This window comes from Canis lupus, chromosome 7 (assembly GCF_048164855.1).
Source record: "Canis lupus baileyi chromosome 7, mCanLup2.hap1, whole genome shotgun sequence".
In the NCBI taxonomy this organism is placed as follows: Eukaryota; Metazoa; Chordata; class Mammalia; order Carnivora; family Canidae; genus Canis; species Canis lupus.
In genome coordinates, this window is record NC_132844.1 from 65,247,415 (window position 1) to 65,272,440 (window position 25,026).

At 39.6% G+C, this 25,026-nt stretch overlaps 1 protein-coding gene across 9 annotated transcripts in view; it reads left to right on the top strand.

The window, feature by feature from the left end:
- Positions 1 to 25,026, top strand: part of BTBD9 (BTB domain containing 9) — a 410,681-nt gene that overhangs the window by 230,860 nt on the left and 154,795 nt on the right. For 7 of the 9 annotated variants that reach the window (XR_012034324.1, XR_012034323.1, XR_012034326.1 and 4 more), the window contains one exon: positions 19,836 to 19,877. The exons of the other annotated variants lie outside the window; for them this stretch is intronic. Coding sequence is in view for 4 of the 7 variants with exons in the window: in XM_072833183.1 (XP_072689284.1) it covers positions 19,836 to 19,877 (42 nt within the window). In the remaining 3 variants the exon portion in view is untranslated. The remainder of the gene's footprint in view (positions 1 to 19,835; positions 19,878 to 25,026) is intronic. 9 annotated transcript variants of the gene reach the window in all.

Genomic DNA, 25,026 nt, shown 5'->3' on the forward strand with positions numbered 1-25,026 from the left:
CATTACAGTTTGTAGTTAAAGCATTTTTACTGTTGTCATGTAAATATTACTCACACCCAAGCATACATAATTGTTTCCCTTATTTTTTTTCCTGAAGTTAATTTTGATGATTTTTTTTCACACATCCTAATAGCCTCTAGATAAAATTTTCTTTGAGCACTCTATCAATTCCATTGTTGTCCCTTATAGACATCCTTCTTGGAGACCTGTATTCTCTTCTGGTTGCTCTCTCAGCATTAAATACAGATCTTATTCTAGGGCTTTTCCCTTGCTATTATCTTTGGAATTCTCTCTGCCTTTCTCCTGAGTTGGATTCTCTATTTCTTTGATTTCCTGTCTTCCGTTTCTTTTTTCACTCTGTTGCTTTAGTAGAGCACATATTCTGGAAGTTTCTTCGCATGGCAAAGTGCCTAGTGGCCATGTGTGTGGTGATGAGAGCCTTCAATGTTCCTGCCATTTGAGTTACACTGCTCCCATCATTCAGATTAGTTGCCCTCTGAGGTGCAATGGCCATCTCCCTTCAGCATCATCCTGGAAATTCCCCTTGATTCTCTTCTTTGATAGGTCTTCTGTTTCCTGTATTTCATGATCTGGGACAAACACTTATTTTGGTAGAGGATACCCTTCAGTAGCTTTCTGAAAAAGATTCATGGGAAGCAAAACTGAGACCTTGCATGTCTATTCTACCCTTGCACTTGCTTGATAGTGTGGCTACATATAGGATTCTTGGTTGGAAATTATTTTCCTTCAGAAATTTAAAGGCATTTTCCTGTTGTTTTCTAGCTTCATTGTTCTTGAGAAATCTGAAACTATTCTGATACCTGATGTTTTGTATGAGACCTAATTTTTTGTTTCTTTTTCTCTTTCTGGAAGTTTCGAAGTCTTTCTCTATGTCTAATGTTCTAAAAGTTTCAGGAATGTGCTTAGGCTAGCTCATTTTGATCACTGTTCTTAGCCCTTTATAAGTATGAAAGCTTATATCCTTGATTTTCTCCTATCCATTTTTTGGGTGTCTCTTTCTGAAACTTCCATTATTTGAATTTTGACCTTCCTAGATTGGTCTTCCAATTTTCTTTTCTCCCGTTTACCTTTTTTTAGTTTGTTTTTGTTTTTGTCTTTTAGCTATATATTCTTAGATATTTCCACATCTTTTCTGACTTACTTTGATTTTTTAAATTTCTGCTATCCTGTTTTTAATTTTCAAGAGCTCAGTTTTGTTCTTAAATAATTATCTTAAGGGATTTTTTTTTTTTTTTAGTTTGTTTCTTCCAAATTGTTTTTTCCCCATTTGTATTTGCCTTTCTTTGTTTTAGAGGGTTTTTCTCATATGTCTTCTTAAGTAACCCTTGATTTCCTTCTTATTACTAACAGTAGAAGACTAAAACATGGATTGGAAGCTTTGAATATGTCTTTGAGCTTCATTGTTGGAGTGGTTCTTAATCATGGCTGAACCTTAGAATCACTTAGGGAGATTTTAAAAATATCTACTGCTAGTCATCTCCCCACCTCCTCCCTCTCCCAAGACTCACTAACCCAGGCACAACTATTTTTTCAAGGCTTCCAAGATGATGCCAATAACAAGCCAATTTTGAGAACCATTGGTAAGCCATTTGTTATGGAATCCCAGGTGCCAATATTTTAGTTTCCTGCCACTGCCTTCCTGCTGCCCCTGCCATATGCTAGTCTTCATAGCATTCTTCAGAGAAGAAACATCTGCCTAGAGAGTGAAGGCCCAGCTGACATTGTTCTACTTGCTGAGTAGGGAAAGAGAGTTGGGTATCTCATCATATCTGTCAATAAATATGGTCACATAATCACCTGATTTTAGTAACATGCCCATGTGTTTTACTTCCTAGGCCAACTTCTAGTCCAAAGACCATTTTATCCTCTAAGGGATAAACCACCGTTTTCTTTTGTTTTGTTTTTGTTTTGTTTTTTGCCTGGAGAAGGGCTTGTCCATTGGCATAGACTGGTGAGGGGTCTAGACACATAACTGCTTAAGAGTTAATAGCTTTCACGACTAAAACTACTAAAAGTGTCATCCTTTGTGAGTCAGGGCTTTGTTTGGGGGTCTCTGGCTCATCTCACCCTGTTCAGACCCCAGGCTTTGTTACCTTCCCCCTGCACACATGTGGCCTGTTAAAATCCAAACTGCTACCAAAAATCAATCAAGCAAAAGACTTCAAGGTAGGGTGATCATATATCTTGATATGCCTGAAAAAGCATATGTTTATTACAGCTTAGTTACTCATAATCAAAAATGTCCGGGTGTGCACAATAAATTATATGACCACTCTAACACAGGGCAAACACCAGCTGTAAGACTTGCTCATTCCTGTCAAAGATTCTTTTTTGAAGATTCTTGCCTCCAGTTATTCCTGTACTTAACTGCCAACTTTATGTACATTTAAAAGAATTTTTAAAATATGTTTTATCCATTATTTTTAGATATTCTTCTTGAGGAGGGGTTTCTCTGCACATTTAATCAGCTATGTTGCTGGAAATGGAAGCCCTGCCTATATCTTTTAAAAGGTCTTTTCCAAGAAGGAATCTAAAGATTTCTTTCTTAGGAAGAACTTACTGTGTTTCTTCCTTATGCCTCCCTATTAATTATACAACATTTCATAGATTAGGAAAATTATCAACTCTGTCAATGAAGAAAATACTATGTAGAAAATTAATGTTTTAGGTAAACATGATTATTAAAAAAGAGGAACATCTGAACAATAAACATTCTCAAATATTGTAATGGAAATCTCTAGGAGAGTCCAGAATTATTATTAAAGTGAAAGGTAAATCCAGAAGAACTGTGTATGTACATTCTCAGTTTTTATGAATCCAAGAGTGAAATACACAGTAAACTGAGAAACAAAAACCCAAAGTAGAGAGAGGTTAAATCTTGTTCTTCATCTTTAGATAGTAGGATTGCTTTGACCTCAGCCATAACAGTTGTATACTGTCATTGGTTTCTGATACACTTAAAAGGTGCCATAATAAATAATGTCTGTTGCTTCACCCCTAAATAGAGAAGATGATTTCATTCTGTTATGAGTAATTGTTTCCAATGGGAATACTAGTCCTAGCCCCAGAGTAGCTTCCTTGCTGTGCCTGGCATGGTCTCTTCTGAGAAGAATATATTAGGCAGCAATATACAGTTACGTAACTAAAATGCATCTTGTCTACAAACAAGTAAGAAATCATTATGTAAAGTGTTTACTTTTCGTTTATCTACATATCAAAATACACTTATAGCAAGTTCAACCAAAAATTTATGTACTTCCTGAACCAAACAAGATGGTTATAAAGAAATATAGTAGGTTCAAGTAAATGAACCTGATGAAACATTAGAGACCTCATCCATTAACTCAAGAGATTAGTGTAGATAAGCCTAACTTTGCTCAAGAAATTTATCTCTATGCCTTGAAAAGCAACCTTTAGTACAAGGCAGGCTGGGAGAGTGTCACAAGTAGGATAATGCACTTACAGGAAATTATGACACACAGTATATTCAGATGGCAGTCATTGTAATTCTAATTATCTAGTCCATTCAAGGTACTGGATAGCCTTTTATGATTATAACCACTCCAAGAAGGACAAATATAAGGTAATAAGCATACAGAGCTATTGAGTACCCAGAGTACATAGGCTAGGTAAAATGAATGATATTATAATATATCAGCTTGTCGCCAATTTCCTTTGTACACAATTGCAATAAAATTTGATGTACATTGCAGGGTGTTAGGGGGTTTCTTAGTGGTTAATGATTTACATAATGATTTCCCTTTTTTCAGAGAGTTAACACAGCTCTTGTTTCTGGGTTTAGAATAATTTTGTTACAGCCTTCATTCTGCTTAACTTAAATGTCTATCTGCATGCGCACCTGCATGATTTGAGATGTGTGTATTTTATACATTAACCTCCATATATGGTGTTTATATTATATCAATTGTGGGAAAGTTCTGGCATTGAGGATAAATTTTCTTTCCCTTAATTTCATTCCTATTTCTCCTTATCCCTTGTTTCCTAGCACACCAAACAAATATTACCCCCAAAATTCTTTATCCTTGGAATACTCTTCAATGTTAGTCAGCCCTGAACTAAACAGTATGTGTTTAACTCTTACAGTCTCCCTGCAGGAATCTTTTTTTTTTTTTAATTTTTATTTATTTATGATAGTCACACAGAGAGAGATGAGAGAGAGGCAGAGACACAGGCAGAGAGAGAAGCAGGCTCCATGCACCGGGAGCCCAACGTGGGATTCTATCCCAGGTCTCCAGGATCGCGCCCTGGGCCAAAGGCAGGCACTAAACCGCTGCACCACCCAGGGATCCCTCCCTGCAGGAATCTATCTGTCTGTCTGTCTATCTATCTATCTATCTATCTTCCTTTCTTTTCTTTCTCTTTCTTGAGAGAGAGAGAGAGAGAGAGAATGCAAGTGAGGAGGAGTAGGGACAGAGGGAGAAAGAGAAAATCCCAAGCAGCCTCCTCACCCAGGGCTGAGCCTGACACAGGGCTCAATCTCAGGATGCTGAGCCAAAATCAAGAGTCCGATGCTTAACCTACTGAGTCACTCAGGTGCCCCAGTCCCTTTTTTTCATATGCATTGCTTTCCTTCAATTATCTTCACTTTATAACATCTTACTTTTTGTTTGTTTTTTTTTAAGGAACTTTTCCTTTATGGCTTCCAATGCTCTTTAAGCAGCAAGGGATAATTTGAAGTTTGCTTTTGCCCCCAAATCTTGGGTATGCTTTCTAGTTGTATTGAATGAGACATAAGAGATTGCAAACATGGGTTTATTTTGTTGTTTTTTGTTGTTGTTACCCCTACATGGATTTTTTGGTTGGCTCAAGGTTAATTGCTTTAGATAAGTTTTCACTAAGTCCAAATTTACATTTTTAGGATTTTTAGTTTAGTAATAAACTGATGTCCAAAACATACTACCACTATCTTAAAAGAACTAGAATTATTCAGTGTGTGTGTGTGTGTGTGTGTGTGTGTGTGTGTGTGTGTGTCTATCCCTAGTGACTTAAGCTTGGCTGATTTTTCCAGCTTGCCCTTTCCCACAGACCATGTCTTCCTTGAAGAAGTCTGTTCAATAATTCAAATGGTTAAATTCCGCGGTGCAAGAAAAGGTCTGATATTGTTGCCAGAGTTCAAATATCCGATAACCCTTCATGCTGTGGTTAACAGTGCTAGACAACAATCTGGAAGACATCATTCCCAACCTCATTTCTCAGACTTTAGATGCTTGCCAACTTCTCATCCTCTGTAGTCACTGGATGCAATGATTAGCGTTTGGTAATGAAACGCTAAGTTTCAGTACTATCTGAAGATAGTACTTTCAGAGCACAGACTTTCTGACTTAAACTTTTTTTTTTCTGACTTAAACTTCTTAATGTCAACTGCTAGCACAATAGTGTGCATCTTATGATTATTCAGTAAATATTTGATGCTAATAAAAAGCAGGATACAATCAATCCAGTTGTCCAAATAAACCTTTCCACAGTTCCTGTTGAATGTGATTTTAACCAAATTTATGTTTCATTATTATATTGTCAATCACTTTACATTCTGAGAAGGGGCTCATCTGGACAATTCAGCAGCATTTCTTCTATTAACTTTCTCTGTATTTAGTAGTCTTGGCACAGCTTGCCTCCTGACTTCTCCTTCAATGCTGGTTTTATCAAGGGACTTAGAATTCCATAGATGGAAGGAATATTGAGAAGTGATTCAGTCTCTAGTCCTGCCTTAAAGGCAAGAACATATGAAAGACAACTGTAAGCCTCTTTTTCCCTCTTCAAATCTCTAGAGTGATGGCTATCACATCTCAGCTGCTGCTGGACAGTGCCTTGTGTTTTTTGGACATTGTGTTCCAAAGATCACTAAAATGTCGTTGCTAACTCCGAATCCCTTTCCTTGTTACTATAGTCAAGAAAAAAAGCCAGTGATACTTTTCTAAGACACAGTAGGTGTATCCATAGGGTCTATCAGTGCTTTCAAGGCCACATAAAAGGTATTGATTTCATGCTGATTTCTTTTTTTTTTTTTTCATGCTGATTTCTATTCAGGGTCAGTTCTCTCTGTAGGTCTTGTGTGTGTGTGCGCACATGCACATACACGCATGTGTGTGTGTTTGGGGGGTATGCATGCATGCATGAGTTTTTTTTCCGAATAATTTGTTTTAAATTGAAACATTTCATTAATTAGTTTGTTCATTCTGGTGATTTTGCTGAAAATGAGAAGTCTCAGGGAGATAGGATACAATAAGTTAAAATAATAAGATTTTCAAATAATGGTATTTGTAATAATACAGACATTTCAGTAAATTAGCTCTGAAGTTTGCAGACTATAATCTCTATGCTTGTCATTATGTAGTTAGGGTGTTGATATTTTAAAAGCTTGTATTTCAGAAAGATGCTAAGCATTGAAGCAGGGTTAAGTGTTGACCTTGTTATCTGTATATTCCTTTTCCTGTTTCGATTTTTGTTTTTGTTGTTGTTTTTTAAAGATTTATTTATTTATGAGAGACAGAGAGAGAGAGAGGCAGAGACACACAGACAGAGGGAGAAGCAGGCTCTTCACAGGAGCCCGATGTGGGACTCGATCCCGGATCCTGGGATCACAACCTGAGCAGAAGGCAGCCGCCCAACCGCTGAGCCACCCAGGCGTACCCCTGTTTCGATTTTTGCTAACTTTTAAACCTGAGTGTTTAACCAGTATTAACAAGTTTGCATATACCTCCCAACACTAAATATAGCAGTAAGCTTCCCTAAAGTGCACATTTTATGGTCCCATTAAAAAGGAAACCATCACAGTAAGTTTCCTTCAACACAAATTGAGTATTTAAGTAATGTACTAATAATGTAGGAAATAGAAAGATGACTTAATCACGATTTCTATATGCAGTGAACTTAAAACCTGTTAAACAAGGTCTAAATCTTACTCTGGAATTTTTCTGAATTCTAGATAATTTTCACTGGTGTCCAGAGAAACTTGGGAAACCACAGGATGACACATTTTACTCTTGACCCCTTAAGGCCATGTAGCCCTCTGAGGAGGGTGGCTAGCAAGGACCAACATCATAGTTTTTGTCAAATGGTCGTTCTGGTTGTAACAGAGATAGCCAGCAGCCCTTAAGCTGCAAAAAGCTAACAGAAGGACCTAATTCTATCCCCTCCCTGAAAGATAAAGAAATGTGCAACACATACGCACACAAGGAATACAGAAAAATGTGGAGGGGATGGTAGAGAAAGGCATAGAAAAAGGAACAGGTAGAGAAGGAAGTCCAGCTTAGAGTTTTCACAGAATCTTATAGACTTCTGCTATGCTTGTTTTATATTTTTCTTTTTTTTTAATTTTTTTTTTTATTTATTTATGATAGTCACACAGAGAGAGAGAGAGAGAGAGGCAGAGACACAGGCAGAGGAAGAAGCAGGCTCCATGCACCGGAAGCCCGACGTGGGATTCGATCCCGGGTCTCCAGGATCGCGCCCTGGGCCAAAGGCAGGCGCCAAACCGCTGCGCCACCCAGGGATCCCGCTATGCTTGTTTTATAGCAAGTGTGACATGGTTTGGGCTAGAAGGGAAGGCATTTGGATATAACCCAAGTACAAAGTGGTAAAAGTCATATCAGATTTGGGGAAAGTAAAAAAAAAAAAAAAAAAAAAAAAAAGATTTGGGGAAAGTATTGGAAGACTTGTAAGAGGCTGATGTGGTCTGAGTAGAGGGTGCAGGGGGAAAAGCCAGGGAGTCTAAATAGCACTTATAGGATTTTCTAGCACCACCTGGGTGGGTCATGGTCTCAATGCTGAAAGTGCCTAGAATATATCCTCTAAAATGGGAAAATAAGATAGAAAATGATAAATTTGTTTTTCTTGAAAATATGGATGAAAAGGGTTTTATCCTGTTCTGGTTCATACTTTAAAGTGTTCTTTTTTTTTTTTTTTTTTTTTCTTGAAGGATCTATAGATTGATGGAGCAGGATTTTCTTCGAGCTACTGTAGCACTATGTTTGATTTTTAGTAAATGGGTTATGTCAGTCCATACCAACTCACTAAAACCCCAGCTCACTGCTGCAGAAATAGCCTGAGGAAGTGACAAATTAGTGCACCTCATCATACTGTGATTAGGCTTAGCATCTTTTAATAATGAGCGTGACTCCACGTGAGAAGAGAATAAACTGGCAGTTTTTACAAAGATATAATTTCCCAGGGATTTTGATTATATTTAAATTTTAATCACTTTAGATTTGGGTTATACATGAGCCAAAGATATGGTTAAGAATCTCTTGCTCCTTATTGACACATGTGACTGGTGGCTCAGGAGATGGCAAATTGTGTGTACTGTTTTCCCATGGGGTTCTTGGGAGAAGACATCTAATTAAACCTGCTTGTTTAACATTGAGGTCGTGTGATTTGTTGTTACATTGATGTGTCAGCCTGTGGTTAAAATTGTCTTCTTCTGTTTTATTTGTTTTGAGTTGTCCAAAACTGTATACTGATCTTTCCTTCAATTTTATAAAAATTCAGTATAGACTTTGAGGCCATAAGAGGTGGCCTCAAATAATTTAATTTAAACATTTTGTTAATTTTTGCAATTGTAAGTGCAGGTTAGATACTGATATAACAGTTCAGAGAAATGAAAGAAGATCAACCATGTTATGCTTACTCGATTCACTGTGGATGCATACCTTATTTTGTGAGCTAACCTTGTTTACATTATTTTCAATGTGCTGGTGTGCAGATTACAGAAAGATTGAGAAGCTGAGAGATTTATTATTTACAGAAGGTGGACAGTAGAGTCTATTGCTTTAGGAAAACACACAGCTCAGAGCGGCAGCCTGCCCAACATTAATGAATCATGGCGATGGCAGTGACCTTGAGAAACCATCCATCTCATTCACCCCATGCTTCTGCACAGGTCTGTGTCTCACAAACACCCCTGGGCAGCTTGGGCTTGTTCGTCATGTGCTAGATGAGATCCTGAGAAGGAGGGCCCACAGTCTCCCCTAAAGTCCTCCTGGCCAGTGATCTTCTGGTAATCCTGAGTGGCCTTCGTATCTATCACAATCACACTGGGCTGATTTTATTCATTGCTGCTTGATTATTGGAACACTATCAGAGTTTAAATTTCTCTGCCTTTTGGAGAGAAAGCCAAAGTTAAACTCTAGCAAAATAAAAGGTCTCATCTGTGCACAATACACAGAATGGTAAATTATCCCAGGCGGACTGGATCGCCTTTCAGTAAACTAATACTGCTGAGATCCATTAAAGCAGTGGGGGGCTGCCAAGTCCTCACATCCTAGACTCATCAACTTGTTTTTTTTGCTGACCACTCAGTCAGTCAGCAAGAGCAATGCGATAAGTCCTGGATGATAAACATGGTTCTGTTGCAGAGACAAAATGGATCATGGCAGAGAAGAAAAAATGTTTTAGATGAGAAAAATAAATGCCAGGAGCAAGGTCCTTTTAGATTAGAGCAGTCCCTTCAGATCCAGAAGAGTCTCATTTCCCATATGAAAACTGGGTAGGGGTAGGGGGAGGGTACATTTTAAAAATGTCCCACACTGGGCACTTAGCCTCAGACACTGGCAAGTCTGCAGAACCTCTCAAGGGGAACCCTTGACTCTATGGCATGTTAAGGGCAAATTTCAGCACTTGCTTAATAGAGTAGAGACATTTGTTGCAATGAAATGCAGATCTGCTGTTAGTGTGAATTTATTGTGCTGCTATAGCATCTTTATTATTTCCTATAAAATACAATCTGATTTAAAAATAACTGGTCCTATGACACTTACAAGGTTGAATCTGATGGAATGTCCATTGCAGATGAATAGCCCTGTAAATAATTTATATCTTTTGTCACTTGTGTGTGTATTCTCTTAGACCTACGGTAATTAGCAATATGTTCTGGAGTAAACTAAAGAGTGAAAGTATCAGAAAGTCATGTAGGTTAGTGAGTTCTACTGATTCTTTAAAATAATTCTATAGTAATGACTATGGGAAAGAAGCCAGTGTTTTTCCATGTCTGATTAATAGCTGATTTAATTCATAAGCCTTAAAGCCCAAAGCAAAGATTCATTTGTTTTGAATTCTGTTTTATGTTTTTTGGAGCATCGAAGCTTGGATAGTTTATTTAAATGAGGTACATTTATGATTTTTAATATGATTGCCCTCCCATTTACACAGAAAGTAATATATTATATTATATTCAAAGAGGCAGGATAAGTGAGTAGTACTGGCTCTGAAACAAAAGAAGGTGATCTGGATCCCATACTGGATGTCAGTTCTGTACTGACGCTGATATAATCAAGTCCCTTATATTGCAGGGAACAGAAATCTACTCAGACTGGTTGAAACAAATGGAATTTACAGTCTGGATACAGGGATAGCTGATGGAACCAGGAAGGGAATGTGGTCAGGCCTCACTGGAGACCCGAACAGGGACTAAAAAGTGGTCATGAGCTAGTGTGGCTTTTGTTGTCCTTCCAGGGCTGTACAGCCTCCTGTCTCTCACCACTGCTTCTGCATGCAGACAGATTTTCTTCTTCATTGACACAATGTGGCCAGCCATGGTTGCCTTCATTTCAGATTTATATTACTTCCCAATTCAGGAAAATACCAGCCAACCAGCTAGAACTCGGATTCCTAATTCCAGATTCCTTGAAAGAAAAACTGATTGCCCCAGTGTGGTCGGTCAGGTAGCCAATGAGCTATGTCCAAGAGGACAGGGTAGTCCAGCACCAGAAGGGCACTAGGACCAAAGCTCCAGTTTCTGCCTAAGATACTTCCTGTTATTCCCCCTCCCTTTCCTACTTGTCTTCTTCTGTGAGCATTACACACATTTTTAGAGCAATTACTTCACAAGGCACAGAAAGGAAAAGAAAAATACTGAAGACGTTTTGGGCAGAGGAAGGGGCAGGAACATCAAGCGCCATGATATGCTGAGTGAACTGCATACAGTTGGTAATAGCTAAGCACCAAGTACTGAGTGGGAATGCCATGAAAATGAGACTGGAGCAAGCAATTTGGAGGCTCTGCTAGGCATCTGGACTTCATCTGGAAGGCCATGTGTGTATTGGTTTGTCTGGGTATGTTTTCCTCCAGGGAGTTGGTCGTTGAAGGATTTTAACGAGAAACTGAGATTTTGCATCACTTAGAAGTTCAGAGAATGGATTGGCTAAAGAAGAGCAAGAGTAGAGACAGAGGCATCATTTGAGAGTCTGGGATGGAAGTTAGAGGCCTCTGCTAGCAGAGCAGTGGAAGGGAGGGACAAATTTGATAAGCATGAAGGAAGCGTAGTGAGCAAGACTTGTTGATGGCATGGCTGTGAAGCAAGAAAAAAGGAATCAGTTAATCCAAATTTCTACCTGGAAACTGGGAGATAGGGTGGTAGGAACTGAGTTGGAATCCAGAAGTAGGTTTGAGTGGAAGACTGTGAGCTCAGTTTGGACAATTGAGTTCGAAGTATCTGTGGGACATCTAAATAGCTATTTCTATCAGCCTGAGCATTTGAGTCTCACTTGGAGTCTGACTTGGAGATCAGCACTCAAGGTATGAATTGGGATACCAGAGTAGTCCAATAGTAGTTAGAGGGATGAGAATATGATCACCCCAGGAGAACATGCAGATCAGAGATGCTTCCTGGCCCATGGAAAGATCCCAGAGGTTTTTTTATTTTGTTTTTATTTTTGAAATTGATTGATTGATTGATGTGTGTATGCACGCGTGCATGCGCACGAGTCGGGGGAGGGGCAGAGGCAGAGGGAGAGGGAGACTCTCAAGCAGACTCCCCACTGAGCACAGAGACTGACCTGGGGCTTTATCCCACAACCCAGAGACCATGACCTGAGCCAAAATCAAGAGTTGGATACTTAATGGACTGAGCTACCCAGGCTACCCAAAACCCCAGAGGCTCTAATAAATCCTCTGATAGTGTATAAAATTTTTTACAGGGATCCCTGAGTGGCTCAGCAGTTTGGTGCCTGCCTTTGGCTCAGGGCGTGATCCTGAAGACCCGGGATCGAGTCCCGCGTCGGGCTCCCTGCATGGAGCCTGCTTCTCCCTCTGCCTGTGTCTCTGCCCCTCTCTCTCTCTCTCTCTCTCTCTCTCTCTGTCTCTCATGAATAAATAAATAAAATATTGAAAAAATAAAAATAAAATAAAAGTTTTTACAGATGTGTTAGGGGCAGAGAGAGGACAGTGAGAAAAGGGTCTATCGCTTTCATAAAATTCCCAAAAAGGTCTGTGAATCAAAAAATCAATATGGAGCTTTGGTAAAAAGCATGCATTTTGAAAGGGGGCAAAAACTGGTTCTTAAGGAGCAAAAACATCCTTACTCTTTTTCTTGTATAAAGTGCAGATGTAGGGCAGCCCCGGTGGCGCAGCGGTTTAGCGCCACCTACAGCCCGGGGCGTGATCCTGGAGACCCTGGATCGAGTCCCACGTCAGGGTCTCTGCATGGAGCCTGCTTCTCCCTCTGCCTGTATCTCTGCTACTCTCTCTCTGCATCTCTATGAAGAAATAAATAAAATATTTAAAAAATAAAATAAAGTGCAGATGTACATAGAGCACATAAATAGATATGCAGTGTATCTGTGGTATTAAAATTTCATTAAAGTGATTAGAAAGAAAATGTCTTAAAAGGCTCTTTAGTGGAATGATAATAAGGAAAGGATGCAAGACATTGGTATGGAGTAAGAGGAGCAGTGGGCTCTCATCTGTTTTATTGTCCATGTCTAAAAGCCGAGAACAAAAAGAATCTGTGGTGTTTATTGCTGGCAGCACACCTTTTCCTCCCATCTGTTACCCCATCACTGTCAGCACCACCACACACATATCCAATATATAACTTCTGAAAAGTTATAGTACAGTAAGCCACGTTTACCAACGGTACAAGGAATAAAGGAAAAACGTTACATTTTCCAGGAAGGGGTTTGGTTTTTGTTTTTTGCTGTGTTTTGTTTTTGTTTTTTGCCATTTCTGGTACAACACTCTTTCAAGATAATGCATATAATAACTGTTATGAATATCTAGAGTTAGGAAAACATTTTAAAACTATCTTCCAGGGATCCCTGGGTGGCTCAGTGGTTTAGCGCCTGCCTTTGACCCAGGGCGTGATCCTGGAGTCCCGGGATCAAATCCCATATCAGGGTCCTGGCATGGAGCCTGCTTCTCTCTCCCTCCTCCTGTGTCTCTGCCTCTCTCTCTCTCTCTCTCTCTCTCTCTGTCTATCATAAATAATAAATAAATAAATAAATAAATAAATAAATAAATAAATAAATAAAATAAAATAAAATAAAATAAAATAAAATAAAACCAATCTTCCCCATTAATAGAGATGTCTACTTACCCTGTCTGCTAAGTGAGAAAGAAAGCCCCGTTTGTGGTCTGAGCTTGCTAGAAGCTTCCAAGAATTGTACTCCCCTGGGCCTTTTCTCTACTTTCTCTTCTATAGCTAATAACTTCCTCCGCCGAGTATCTGTTGAGCCCTCACTGTACATGACACCAGATCTAAATGTTGAGTAGCTTCACAGAATTCAAAGAGGACCTAGTACGCTCTTTGAGGAGCTGCTCTTGCCCTCAGAAGTAAAATCAGCAGTTCATTTCAGAGGCAAACCATTGCTGCAGTGTTACTGTCAGAGAAGAGTCCCTTCTTCGAAGTCACTACAAAGTATCAAGAGACTGCCACTTCTCGGTGTAATGTATTACGTACACTTCTAATCTTAATTCTCTTATTAGTTGCTTATGAAAAAGGATGGTCAAAATAACCCAATTTCATTAATCTTTCCATTCTTTTATTTTAATGTAAATTATTGGTCACCCTTGGGGCCAGAGCTGAGAGCAGCAAGTTTTGGAAGGGTAGAGCAAGATCAGCAGGTTTCTGACCACTGTGGTTCGTTAAGCCAGAAATCATTTATCTGCATTAACTCTTGTTCTAAAGTATTCACATTTTTAAACATATGTGAGTGAGGGTTTTCACAGGGTAACTGTACATTGAGAAAACAACTCAGCCCTTTGAATCTGTACTCCTCTTGAAGCCTTATTACTGCAAACAGCTATTTTCAGGCCTTCCTGTTCAGGACATTCAGAGCATGCTGTGTGTGCTCACCTTACCTACCCAAGGACCAAATACAGCAAAATTGCAATAGCAACAAATTGGGAATATTAGAAGAGACTGAACATGTTATCATTAGAGGGAAGGATCATTCTTCTTCCCATTGCTAGTGAATGGTCATAAAGCTGAAAGCCTTTTTTATTATTATTATTATTATCATTCTTCCAAAAGACTCCATAAGATAGATCACCATTACATTTATCATTCTTTTCCACTTTCTTTCATGGGATCAATCACAGTTGTGTGCTAGAAACTTATTGAGCATTTTGATGTGTAGCAACTTTCAAAATATTTGATTTTAAATACAGCTTTTGGTTTTAATTCTTAAGCCAGTCATACTGTTTCATTAAGGGAAGGCCAGGCCTCTGTTTTACATATACCCTTTGGTTGTGTCCTGTAACAAAGTCTACAGTATGTACGTGCTTTGTATGACATGCTTTGGGGACAGCTTTCCTTTTCAGACCCTGCTTTTCGTGTCAGCTGACTGGCACCCGCAGTGCTAGGGAAATGGAGTGGTTCCTTGGTGACTCAAGATAGCTGTCAGAATTAATCTGTAGACAGGAAAAGATTTTCCTTGAAAAGAAGCTGGAGGAAACTGCCAAGCAATGCCTGCACATCATTCTAAGGATGCATTTAATTGTCATGATGGAGGCAAGGAAGGGGGATGCTTATTTTACAAATTAAAACCATGAACCTCTTTTCTTGACAAGTGAAAATCAGGTTCAGTGGGTTTTTAAAATATTTAATTTGTAAATTCTGTACATTTTGATAAATCAAGCCTATCCACTTATGAAGGAGGCCATATTCTCCTTTTAATTCTGAAGAAGTACAGCTGGCATTTTCTCAGCCATAAGCACTGAAGAAGCAGATAAGGAAGCAAAGTTGAGAGGCACAGTGTCCAATGTAATCTTCTCCTTTTGAGTGAGAGGTATCCAGTTAACATGGAAACAAAAGTCTCTGTTTTCTGTTGTTTCTTCTGAACCTTGTTTCTGGAAACCAGCACTTGTCTAATTTGTGAGCAGCCTTTCCTTCCATTTTTTAAAAGCAAAAATTATTTTTTAAATACTTTATCTACAAATTATTTAGAAAACACTTAATGTTACTTATGGGTTGACTTGGCTTTGAGGGATTGTATTACCAGCTGTAGTAGCTTGTTATCCTTTAGCTATGGAAATTAGCTCCAAGTTTTAGACCTCATGGACTGAATCACTTAAATGTTAATTCTAAACATTTTATCATAAATATTTAAAGCAAATAACCAATTTCCACTTAATCATAAAGCACAACTCTTGTTAGTCTGAAACCATTTGCATGGAAAATTACACATCACTTTAATGTATTTTCTCTCTACTTTTGTGTCCATATAAAAATAATAAACCACAGATGCATGCTGACATCATCATCACTGAACCAAAGAAGGGAAAAAGGAAATTATTTCATGAGCTGAAGATTTAAACTGTTCCCTATCAGGTTGTCAATGCTTCGTTTAATATTTTTAGGAAAGAGTGCCCATGTGGAGAGTCAGCTGCAAGATCAAGGACAGTTGACTGCAAAATGAGTCCAAAATTTAAACACAAGTGTCCTCTAAATGTCCCTTGGCACCAAGGAATGTGATTTTTTTTTTTAATGCTACATTAGGTTCTCTAGTTCATCCCACTCAGCTCCATTGCATTTTCTCTAATGTTGTGTCCAATTTTAAATGACTTGAGTGATGGGCCTTCTATCTTTTACCTGGCTGGCATAACCCCACAGTGCCCAGGATTCACAAGGCCTTTTGCCTGTGACAGCCAGGCTGCAGCGGACCTGAGAAAGGGGGTGGCGGAGCTCACAAGGTTTTAATTGCTGCCTAATAGGCTATAGCAACCTGAGCATTTTATTAAGAGAGCATTTAAAATTAGCATTATTATTCCAGAAGATGCTTTCACACTGCAGTAAAAATCATGCTGAATGTCTGATATGCAACCTAATTTCACCATTTTCTTAATTTCTTCCCATTACTCCTAGTAATATACCTCTCAAGCCATTTTATATTCTCTTTGTGCTTCCCTGATGACATAAATAATTTTATCTCCTCCCTTTCTGTTTCTTCCAGTTATGTATGCCCAGAGTATTCATGGTAAGCATAATCCTGCCACTAGAATTGGAGGGTGTTGCCTGCAGGCTCTTTAGAGCTAGAGTAACTTCTTAAAAAGTAGATGTTGATGAATCCCATAGAAATAGGCAATATGCACCTTCTCATAGCAGTCATCAGGATAGTTTCAAGGGTTTTTTTGTTTGTTTGTTTTGGTTTTTTGTTAACCTTTACCTTCATCTTTTCCTAAATCATTCAGTTCTGTCATTTCTGGGCCACTCTTTCCTATTACTGACACTCCCATGAGTGAAAGCCAGATTTCAATATCATCCTTTTTCTAGAGAAGAATTTTTATCTCTCCTCTGTGATGATATTTGAGCAACTCTGCTATCATACCATGGTTATTTAATTCTATTGTATTTATAAGCAATTCTCTAACCTGCTGACGGTTGTCATTTAGAATCCTTACTGGTGTTTTTCCTTTCTTCTGCTATACTCATCAAATCCTGCCGCCTCATTCCTGCAACTGTGCACTGTCCCATCAGGATCCAGCTGCCTTATAAAAAGAGAGATTTTGAAAAAAGAAATACTATCTTATTGAGACTTTCATATACCAAGGCGTAAGCATCTACTTCCATACTTTGTATAACACCCCTGGAAAATTCTTTGTTCTTTGCTCTTTAGGAATAATTTATACTCCCCTAAGAAGTACTTTCACATAAATATTATTTGCTTTGATGAATTTTAACAATCTTTTAAAATTATTACATCCTTAAGTGAAATTCTTTTTTTTTTTTTTTTTTATTTTTATTTTTTTTCTTAAGTGAAATTCTTATAATGATTACCTTTTGTTTATCCACATTGATTTGTTCATTGAGCAAACATTTGAGGGCATTCATTGCATTCCACTGGATACTGTACTGGATGTTTTGAAAAGGAAGATGGCAAGAAAGGTCTGTGTTTTCAAAAAGATGAGAGTCCAATGGGGGGAGGCCGAAAAGTGGACACTTAACACATACATGCTCTAATAGAAATTATGTGAACACTAATTGGGGAGAAATTAATGCTTCTTAGGATAAATCAGTATCATGAGAGACTATGTACAGTGTGAGCTTGGCTTTACAGGAGGCATAAGGGTTCACTAAGGAAGTATGGAGAGAAGGGTATGCCCAGGAACAGAAACCACACAAGAAAAGCATAGACAGGGAATCCCTGGGTGGCTCAGCGGTTTGGCACCTGCCTTTGGCTCAGGGCACGATCCTGGAGTCCCAGTATCGAGTCCCGCCTCGGGCTTCCGGCATGGAGCCTGCTTCTCCCTCTGCCTGTGTCTCTGCCTCTCTCTCTGTGTGTATGTGTGTCTATCATGAACAAATAAATAAATAAATCTTAAAAAAAAAAAAAGAAAGAAAGACATAGACACCCAAAGCACTTGAGGGATGACTCATGATTCAAACAGAGGGCATATGATGGAAGTAACTAGTAATGGAACTAGAAAAATAAATGGAGGTACACTGAAAAAGTAGAGCAGCAATCCAGTGATCCAGGGGAGAATTAATCCCAAAGTAATCAGTCTTTGCTTTTGAAATGTGTGTATTTATTTATGTATGACTATAGGTGTTTACTGTGATTTAGACTAATGGTTCCCATCCTTCACCATACATTACAATTTCTATCTCAATTGAATTAGAATGTCTAAGGGTGGCATTGATATATTTTTAAGCATTTCCCCCACCTGCCCCACCAGGTTTAGCGTTTCTGATGGGCATTCAGGGTGGAGAACCACTGACCCAGACCGCCTCAACACTTGAACAGGTTAATGGAAGCACCCAGTGAGACCCTGACTCATTGGAGCTAGAAAGGGGTATGCTTAAGTCAGAACCCATTCCACCCTTAGACTGCTGGGAGGCAGCAACCTCTACCTCTCTACTCACAGATCTTTCCCCTACAGCATTTAAACCTTCCTGAGATCACTTCCACTTACTAATTAGCAAAACACACCCCTCTCCTGACTCTACCATCTCCCTCTAGCCATCATCCTGCTATTTTCCATGCCCCGTGCTCCCAATTCTATTTCTGCTCTGGTCCAGTGCAGTCTGGACTCCAGTCCCATCACACTGCCTGGTCTTGCAAGCTTTCGGGTATCACGTTTCTAAACTTTGCACACTCTGCTCTTCTTCCTGGATTTTCCTTCCCCATACATTTTTTTTCTTGGCATTTACTCACTCATCTTTCAGTACTCAGCAATCACATCTGGAAAGCAACCTCTGATCTCCCCAGTCTGGATTAGGTACCAATCCTTGGTGCCACCATTCTATTTTGTGGAAAATTTGTATAATAGCATTTATTAGTATCTATTATAATTACTTTTCTACATTAAAATTATGGACCTTTGAGGAATTGACTTACTCCTATGGTTTATATCTAGTACCCAACAGTGCTGAGTATATAGTAGTTCCTCAACTTAAAAAAATTGCTGACTTATATTAAATTTATTCATTTAACATTTTTTTTTCATTTCCCCTCTTTTTTATTTTTATTTTTTTAAGTAAGTTTTACATGCAACATGGGGCTTGAACTAATGACACCAAGATCAAGAGTCACTTGATCTGGCTAAGCCAGCCTAGCTTATTTAACATTTTTGACTAACTACATGCTAGCTACCAATTACTGAGCATTTATGTGCAGGGTTAAGTACTGATTGCTAGGCAAATGTATGCATGCATGTATGTATTTTGGGCACATGTATTTTTAATCATAACATTTATATTATCTTAACCCCAAGTTAGGCACTACTATTGTTCCCTTTACAGATGAGGAAACCGAGGTTTTGAGAAATTAAGTGAATAAACCAGAACTGAATTGCTCTTTCGGGTACCTTTCTCAAATTACTATTTTACATTTAATCTGAACCAACCAGAACTTCTCTAATCTAGGCTGTAAATTTTTAAAGCAAAATATATGACCATCCAATTATATTTATTTGTAAATTGGGACCATTACCAGTTTGTCAGATGGCCTTTTGCAAAAGATGGCATCGGGGCAGCCCCGGTGGCGCAGCGGTTTGGTGCCGCCTAGAGCCTGGGGAGTGATCCTGGAGACCCCGGGATCGAGTCCGACGTCGGGCTCCCTGCATGGAGCCTGCTTCTCCCTCTGCCTGTGTCTCTGCCTCTCTCTCTGTGTCTATGAATAAATAAATAAAATCTTAAAAAAAAAAAAAAAAGATGGCATCTTGCGTGGTTTAAATAGTAATTTTTAGTCTTTTTTGCCTAACATTTATACTTTTACTAGCCCTTCAATGAAAATATAGGACCAGCAATTTATCCTACTAGGTAATTCAGAGAGACCAAATGATTAAAATTGACAGTGCCACAACAGCCCCCCCATTCCCAGTCCTCTTTCCCCACTGAAGAACATCTGGAGCCAATAGTTTGAATACCCTCCCTAGGAAACCTACTCATAGAAAGAAAAATCGGCCAGTTCGACTTTCCCCCATCCTTTTCTTCCTCTTCCTCCCTGCTAATGAGTAGTGAAATGGCCTAATGAGTGGGGCCAGAGGGAGGGGAAAGCAGAGAAGAAAGCCTAAATAATCCACACACTGAATTATCAGCCTCTGCATAATTGAGTTTTCTTTGGCTTCCTTCTTTTCAGAGTTCAGCATTTTAAAGTTCTTGCGGGATGCACCGTTTCCAGGTACTGCGACAAGCCATGTTTTCAGTTTGTGCCACGATCAGTTTGATTCAGCTGTGTGGGCTGGAAGGCTTGTGCTTCTGACAGGACAGGGACTCCAGAAAGGAAGCCGGGAGAGCTCTGAATGACAGAGTTCCCTTTTCCACTGAGAGGCAAGCACAGAATGGCCTTTTAATGCCCTTGTCTGTGAGACTGTGCATGATATAGACTGAAAAGTGTTTGTGTGGCAGGAGCAGCCCTGGAGGATAAGGAAGGTGCTGAGTGGAATATGAATGTAGCCAGCTTCGCCTGAGCCCCGGAAGGGGAAATAGCTGTCGGTGGCATAGGGTGAACGTTTATCCTGGTTTGCCTGAGACTGAGTGGTTTCCTGGGCCTTGAGACTTTCAGGTCTAAGACCAGCACAGTCCCGGGCAAGCCTGGACGGTTGGTCATCCCATGTACTTAACTTCTTCCCTTACCTTAAAGAAAAGAAAGTTCACCATCAGGTGGAAATCATTTCCCATTGTCTCTAAATCCTGCCTTGACTGATTGATTGAGAACAAACAAAAAAATTGAGAATTTCCTTGGATTCCAGAGTAAGTAGTAAAATTGAATGGACCCTTGTTGAAAGCTTTCCTCCTACTCCACCTGCATGTTGCTTTCCTCTTGCCTGATTTAGAACCCTTGGCCACCCTGCTCCCCACGCCTGTGAGGTATTTCTTTGTTCCTCTTCCCCCTCTCCTTTTGCTGCTGCTGCAGTAACTCCAAGGATTAAAGAGGATGTACAGTATGTACTTTCTCCTACTTTGGCACTGGCTTCCCATGGCTCTGCTTAGATGCAGCTGGCTGAGCTGGGGCATTAGGAAGCCTCCAGGCGACCCACAGCTGAATCCATCAAGTCCCCTGCAGCAGCTGTTATCTGAACCAACTGGGTCGTGCCGACAGCAGCCAAGGAAGGATGCAGTGCGAATGTGCAGGAAGAACACCAGACAAGCTTGTCTCTGCTCCAGAGAGTCTAAATCACCCCATCTACATGTGGAGCATGGCGATTGTTCTGGAGAGAGTGGGAAGGGGAGGAGATGGTGTTTTTCCACACTTATCAAGATAAACAGAGCAGCCAATGCTGTCTGTGCAGCTGTTTCAGTGTGAGGATGAGCCGAATTATTTTATTTTTACTCAGAGGGAATTAACACCACCACCACCACCACCACCCCTTTTCTTTTAAAGACAGAGAGTCTGAGGCCAACAAAATCACTGTGATTTGGATCTTTCTGCAGAACGGTGATAATTTATGGGACTATCTGGACATATCCCTGTTTGGACATTTAATTAGTGAAAAACCAGTCCAATAATAAAATAGCTAAATAATCTAAGACAACCCCTTGAGGACCTGGTAGAGGGAATGGGGGCAAGAAAAAGGGAGGGGAGGAGCAGCAACAAGGTGAAAATGTTATTTCAAGACAAGAAGAAATGAAGAGTTGTAGCCCTCAGGCAAAAGACAGGGAAGGAAATGAGGAAGAACGGTTATTACCTCTTGTATTATTGTTTTAACCACCAGACAGTTTTAGAGGTTGTACCCTTGTGGCCATAGCAGCTTGGAAGACCCAAGGTCTCAGGCTAAGTCCGGCAGAGATCCTTGATTGAATTTGTATCCTTATAGGAATAATCACAGGCATGGAATTATTCTAGTGAAAAGTAGTTAAGATTTCAGGTAATGATGGCAGACAGAACACACATCGATGGTCATGCCTTCAGAACAAACCCCACTAAGGTGACAGTGAAGGATTTTTTTGTTTTGTTTTGTTTTAGGTATTTACCTACAAGGGTAAGGAAAATGGGAAAAGGAGGTAAAAAACATGAAACAGGGAGCTGTAAAGAAGATGAATGAGTGGCAAATGATTCAGTAAGCTCAGGAATACTCATTCCTAAGCCACTGCATTGAAAATTAGAGGAACAGATGCCTTTGAAGCCACAATGACTAAGGCAGATAGGAAAGGGCTAAAATGAAGATTGGTTGACTGTGTTTATGAAACAGTTAAGAGCTCTGAATTCTTTTCCCCACTTGATAAAACATTGCTTCTCCCCAACTCTTGGAAAAGTAGAGATTTATTCTCTTCTTTTTTTAGCTTTATGGAGATTATAATTGATATCTAACATTGTGTAACTTTAACTCAACTTGATATACTTACACATTGTGAAATGATTACCACAGTAGTATTAGTTAACATGTCCAACATCTCACACAAGTACCCTTTCTTTTGTGGTGAGAACATTTAAAATCTACTCTCTTAGAATATTTCAAGTGTATAATATAGTTTTGTTAACTGTAGTCACTATGTCTTACATTAGATCTCCAGAGGTTATTCATCTTATAACTGGAAGTTTGTACCTATGGACTAACCTCTTTACATTTCTTTCCTCCTCCCCTACCCACTCCCCCCAGCAACCATCATTCTATTCTGTTTCTCTGAGTTAGGCTTTTTAATTTTATTTTTTATTTTTTAAAGATTTGATTTATTTGAGAGAGAGACTGTACATGCATGGGCAGGGGAAGGGGCAGAAACAAGAGAATCTCAAGCAGACTCTGCTGAGCATGGAGTTTGAGGCAGCACTTGATCCCACACCCTATGAGATCATGACCTGAGCCAAAACCAAGAGCTGGCCACTTAACCGACTGAACCACCCAGCTGCCCTGAGTTAGGTTTTTTTAGATTCCACATGTAAGTGAGATCATGTAGTATTTGTCTTTCTCTGTCTGACTTTGGAAATGTATTCTTTGATGAGGTTAAGACAGTATCTCTAAACCAGGAAAGATACGATGCACAATTGAGAAAGGCCATGGTGTAGTAAGACTAAGTGGTAATGTGCTGAGAGACCCCATCTCTCAGTAATATCCACCCCCTTCCCTCCCACACACATACACAGACAAAATACCCCTTGTCCTCTTTCACCTTTTAGCTTCTGGAACTCTGGCAGTCAGGCCCATGGATCTTCTATGCAGAGGATTAAAACATCTTCCTACATAATTTGACCAGCCTAAGAGGGAAGAGCTAAAGAATCTATAAGTGGGGTTTTCCTAACAGTTGACCCATCAGGCAATTGTATTCTCAGAATTTCCCAAAGACTGCCCAGAGATTTCTTCCTAACTGCCTTCTTGATAACCAGACATCTGAGAAAACTATTATGAAACACAGAGACTGAAACAAACAAGAAAAAAACTATACGGGGAGTAGAAAACTTTAAAAAAAAAAAAAATCATTGCTTTCTTCCAAGAGAGATTTAGTAAATATGGCAATCTTATACCAAAAAGATGCCATAAAAAAAGGAGCATTTGGAGAAGAGTAAGTACAGTTGGAAATTTAAAATATTAAAACAAATGAAAAACTTAGTAGATAGTACAGATGATAAAGTTGCAGAACTCTTTCAGAAAATGAAACGAAATGATGAAGATGGCAAATAGGGAAGGCATAGAAGTGCAGGAGCAGATAAGGCAGTCCAATATTCAAAACAAAGAGTTTCATAAAGAAAGATTCTTAAAAATTCCGAGGAAGAAATCAATACCAATAACTCATGAAAATTTACCAAAACTGAACTACATGGGTTTCCAGTTTGCAGGGACCTTCCAAGTGCCCAAACCAGGGAAAGAAAATAGACCCACACCAAGGCACATCAGAATGAAATTTCAGAATACTAAGAATGTAGAGAAAATCTACATGCTTCCAGAGCAGGACATAGTTTTTTCTAAAGAAGAAGAAAAGAAGAAACCAGGTCAGGTATCATCATGACTTCTCAATGGAAAAACTATAGAAGTTTGACAAGCAGTAGAATAATGCTTTCAAAATTCTGAATGAAAATTGCTTCCAACTTAAAATTCTATGCCCAGTCAAACCACCAATCAGATATTGAAGTAGACTGAAGATATGCTCAGGTAAACAGAGCCTTAAAATTTTTACCTTCCAGGGGTGCCTGAGTGGCTCAGTGAGTTAAGCATCTCTTGATTTCAGCTCAGGTCATGATCTCAGGGTCCTGAGATCAAGCCTTGCATCAGGCCCCATGCTGGGCATGGAGCCTGCTTAAGATTCTCTCTCTCTTCCTCTCCCTCTGCCCCGCTCCCTTGCTCTCTCACTCACTCTCTCTGTCTCTCTCTCTACTCTCATTTTTTTTTTGTTTTTTTTTACCTTCCAGATACTGGGAGATGCTATCTGCCAAAATGAGAGAGTAGACCAAGAAAGAAGACAGCATGAGGTACAGGACAGGGACAGTTCAGCACAGAGAAGAGATGAAAGGAATCCCTGGAATGATGGGGAAGACAGATCTCAGGATAACAGCTTGCATCAGATCAGAGGGCACCCAGACTCAGACTTGACTGGAACCAGCCAGAAGGCTCGGGGAAGCTTCTTCAAGAAGAAGAAATCACTAGAAATACTTGATGTGTTGGAGTGCTTTGAAAGGAGCTTTAGTTCAAATAAGGGACAATTGGGAGAGTGGGGGTGAGTTAGTGTTGAGCACATATAAAACTAAGCAAAACAAAAATCAAGACTATTTTTACTCTGGCAGGGAAAAAAATGTGCAGAAAAGGAAAGTACTTCTGTATATTAGTTATGATTAATGTTTACATAATCCTAATGTAAACACTGAATATCGATTCAACCAGTGTTACAATATAATCTAAGCTGGGGAGATGGGAAAGGGTGCATGTGGAGAAGGGAGAGCTAGATAATTGTCCTCTATAGAAGTAGATTGGTAGATAAAGCCTAAAACCAGATAATCAAGAAGTAGCATTAAAAGCATGATAATTATCAGGGCACCTGGGTGACTCAGTGTGGGTTAAGCATCCCGACTCTTACTTTTATCTCAGGTCATGATCTCAGGGTCATGGGATCAAGCCCCACATCAGGCTGCATACTGGGTGTGGAGTCTCCTCCAGATTCTCTGCCTCTCCTTCTCCCTCTGCCCCTCCCCCCTGCTCATGTGCATGCACATGCACTCTCTCTTTCATAAATAAATAAAATCTTAAAAAAAAAAACTTGGGGGCAGCCCTGGTAGCTAAGCGGTTTAGCGCCCCCTTCAGCCCAGGGTGTGATCCTGGAAACCCGGGATCGAGTCTCATGTCAGGCTCCCGGCATGGAGCCTGCTTCTCCCTCTGCCTGTGTCTCTGCCTCTCTCTCTCTCT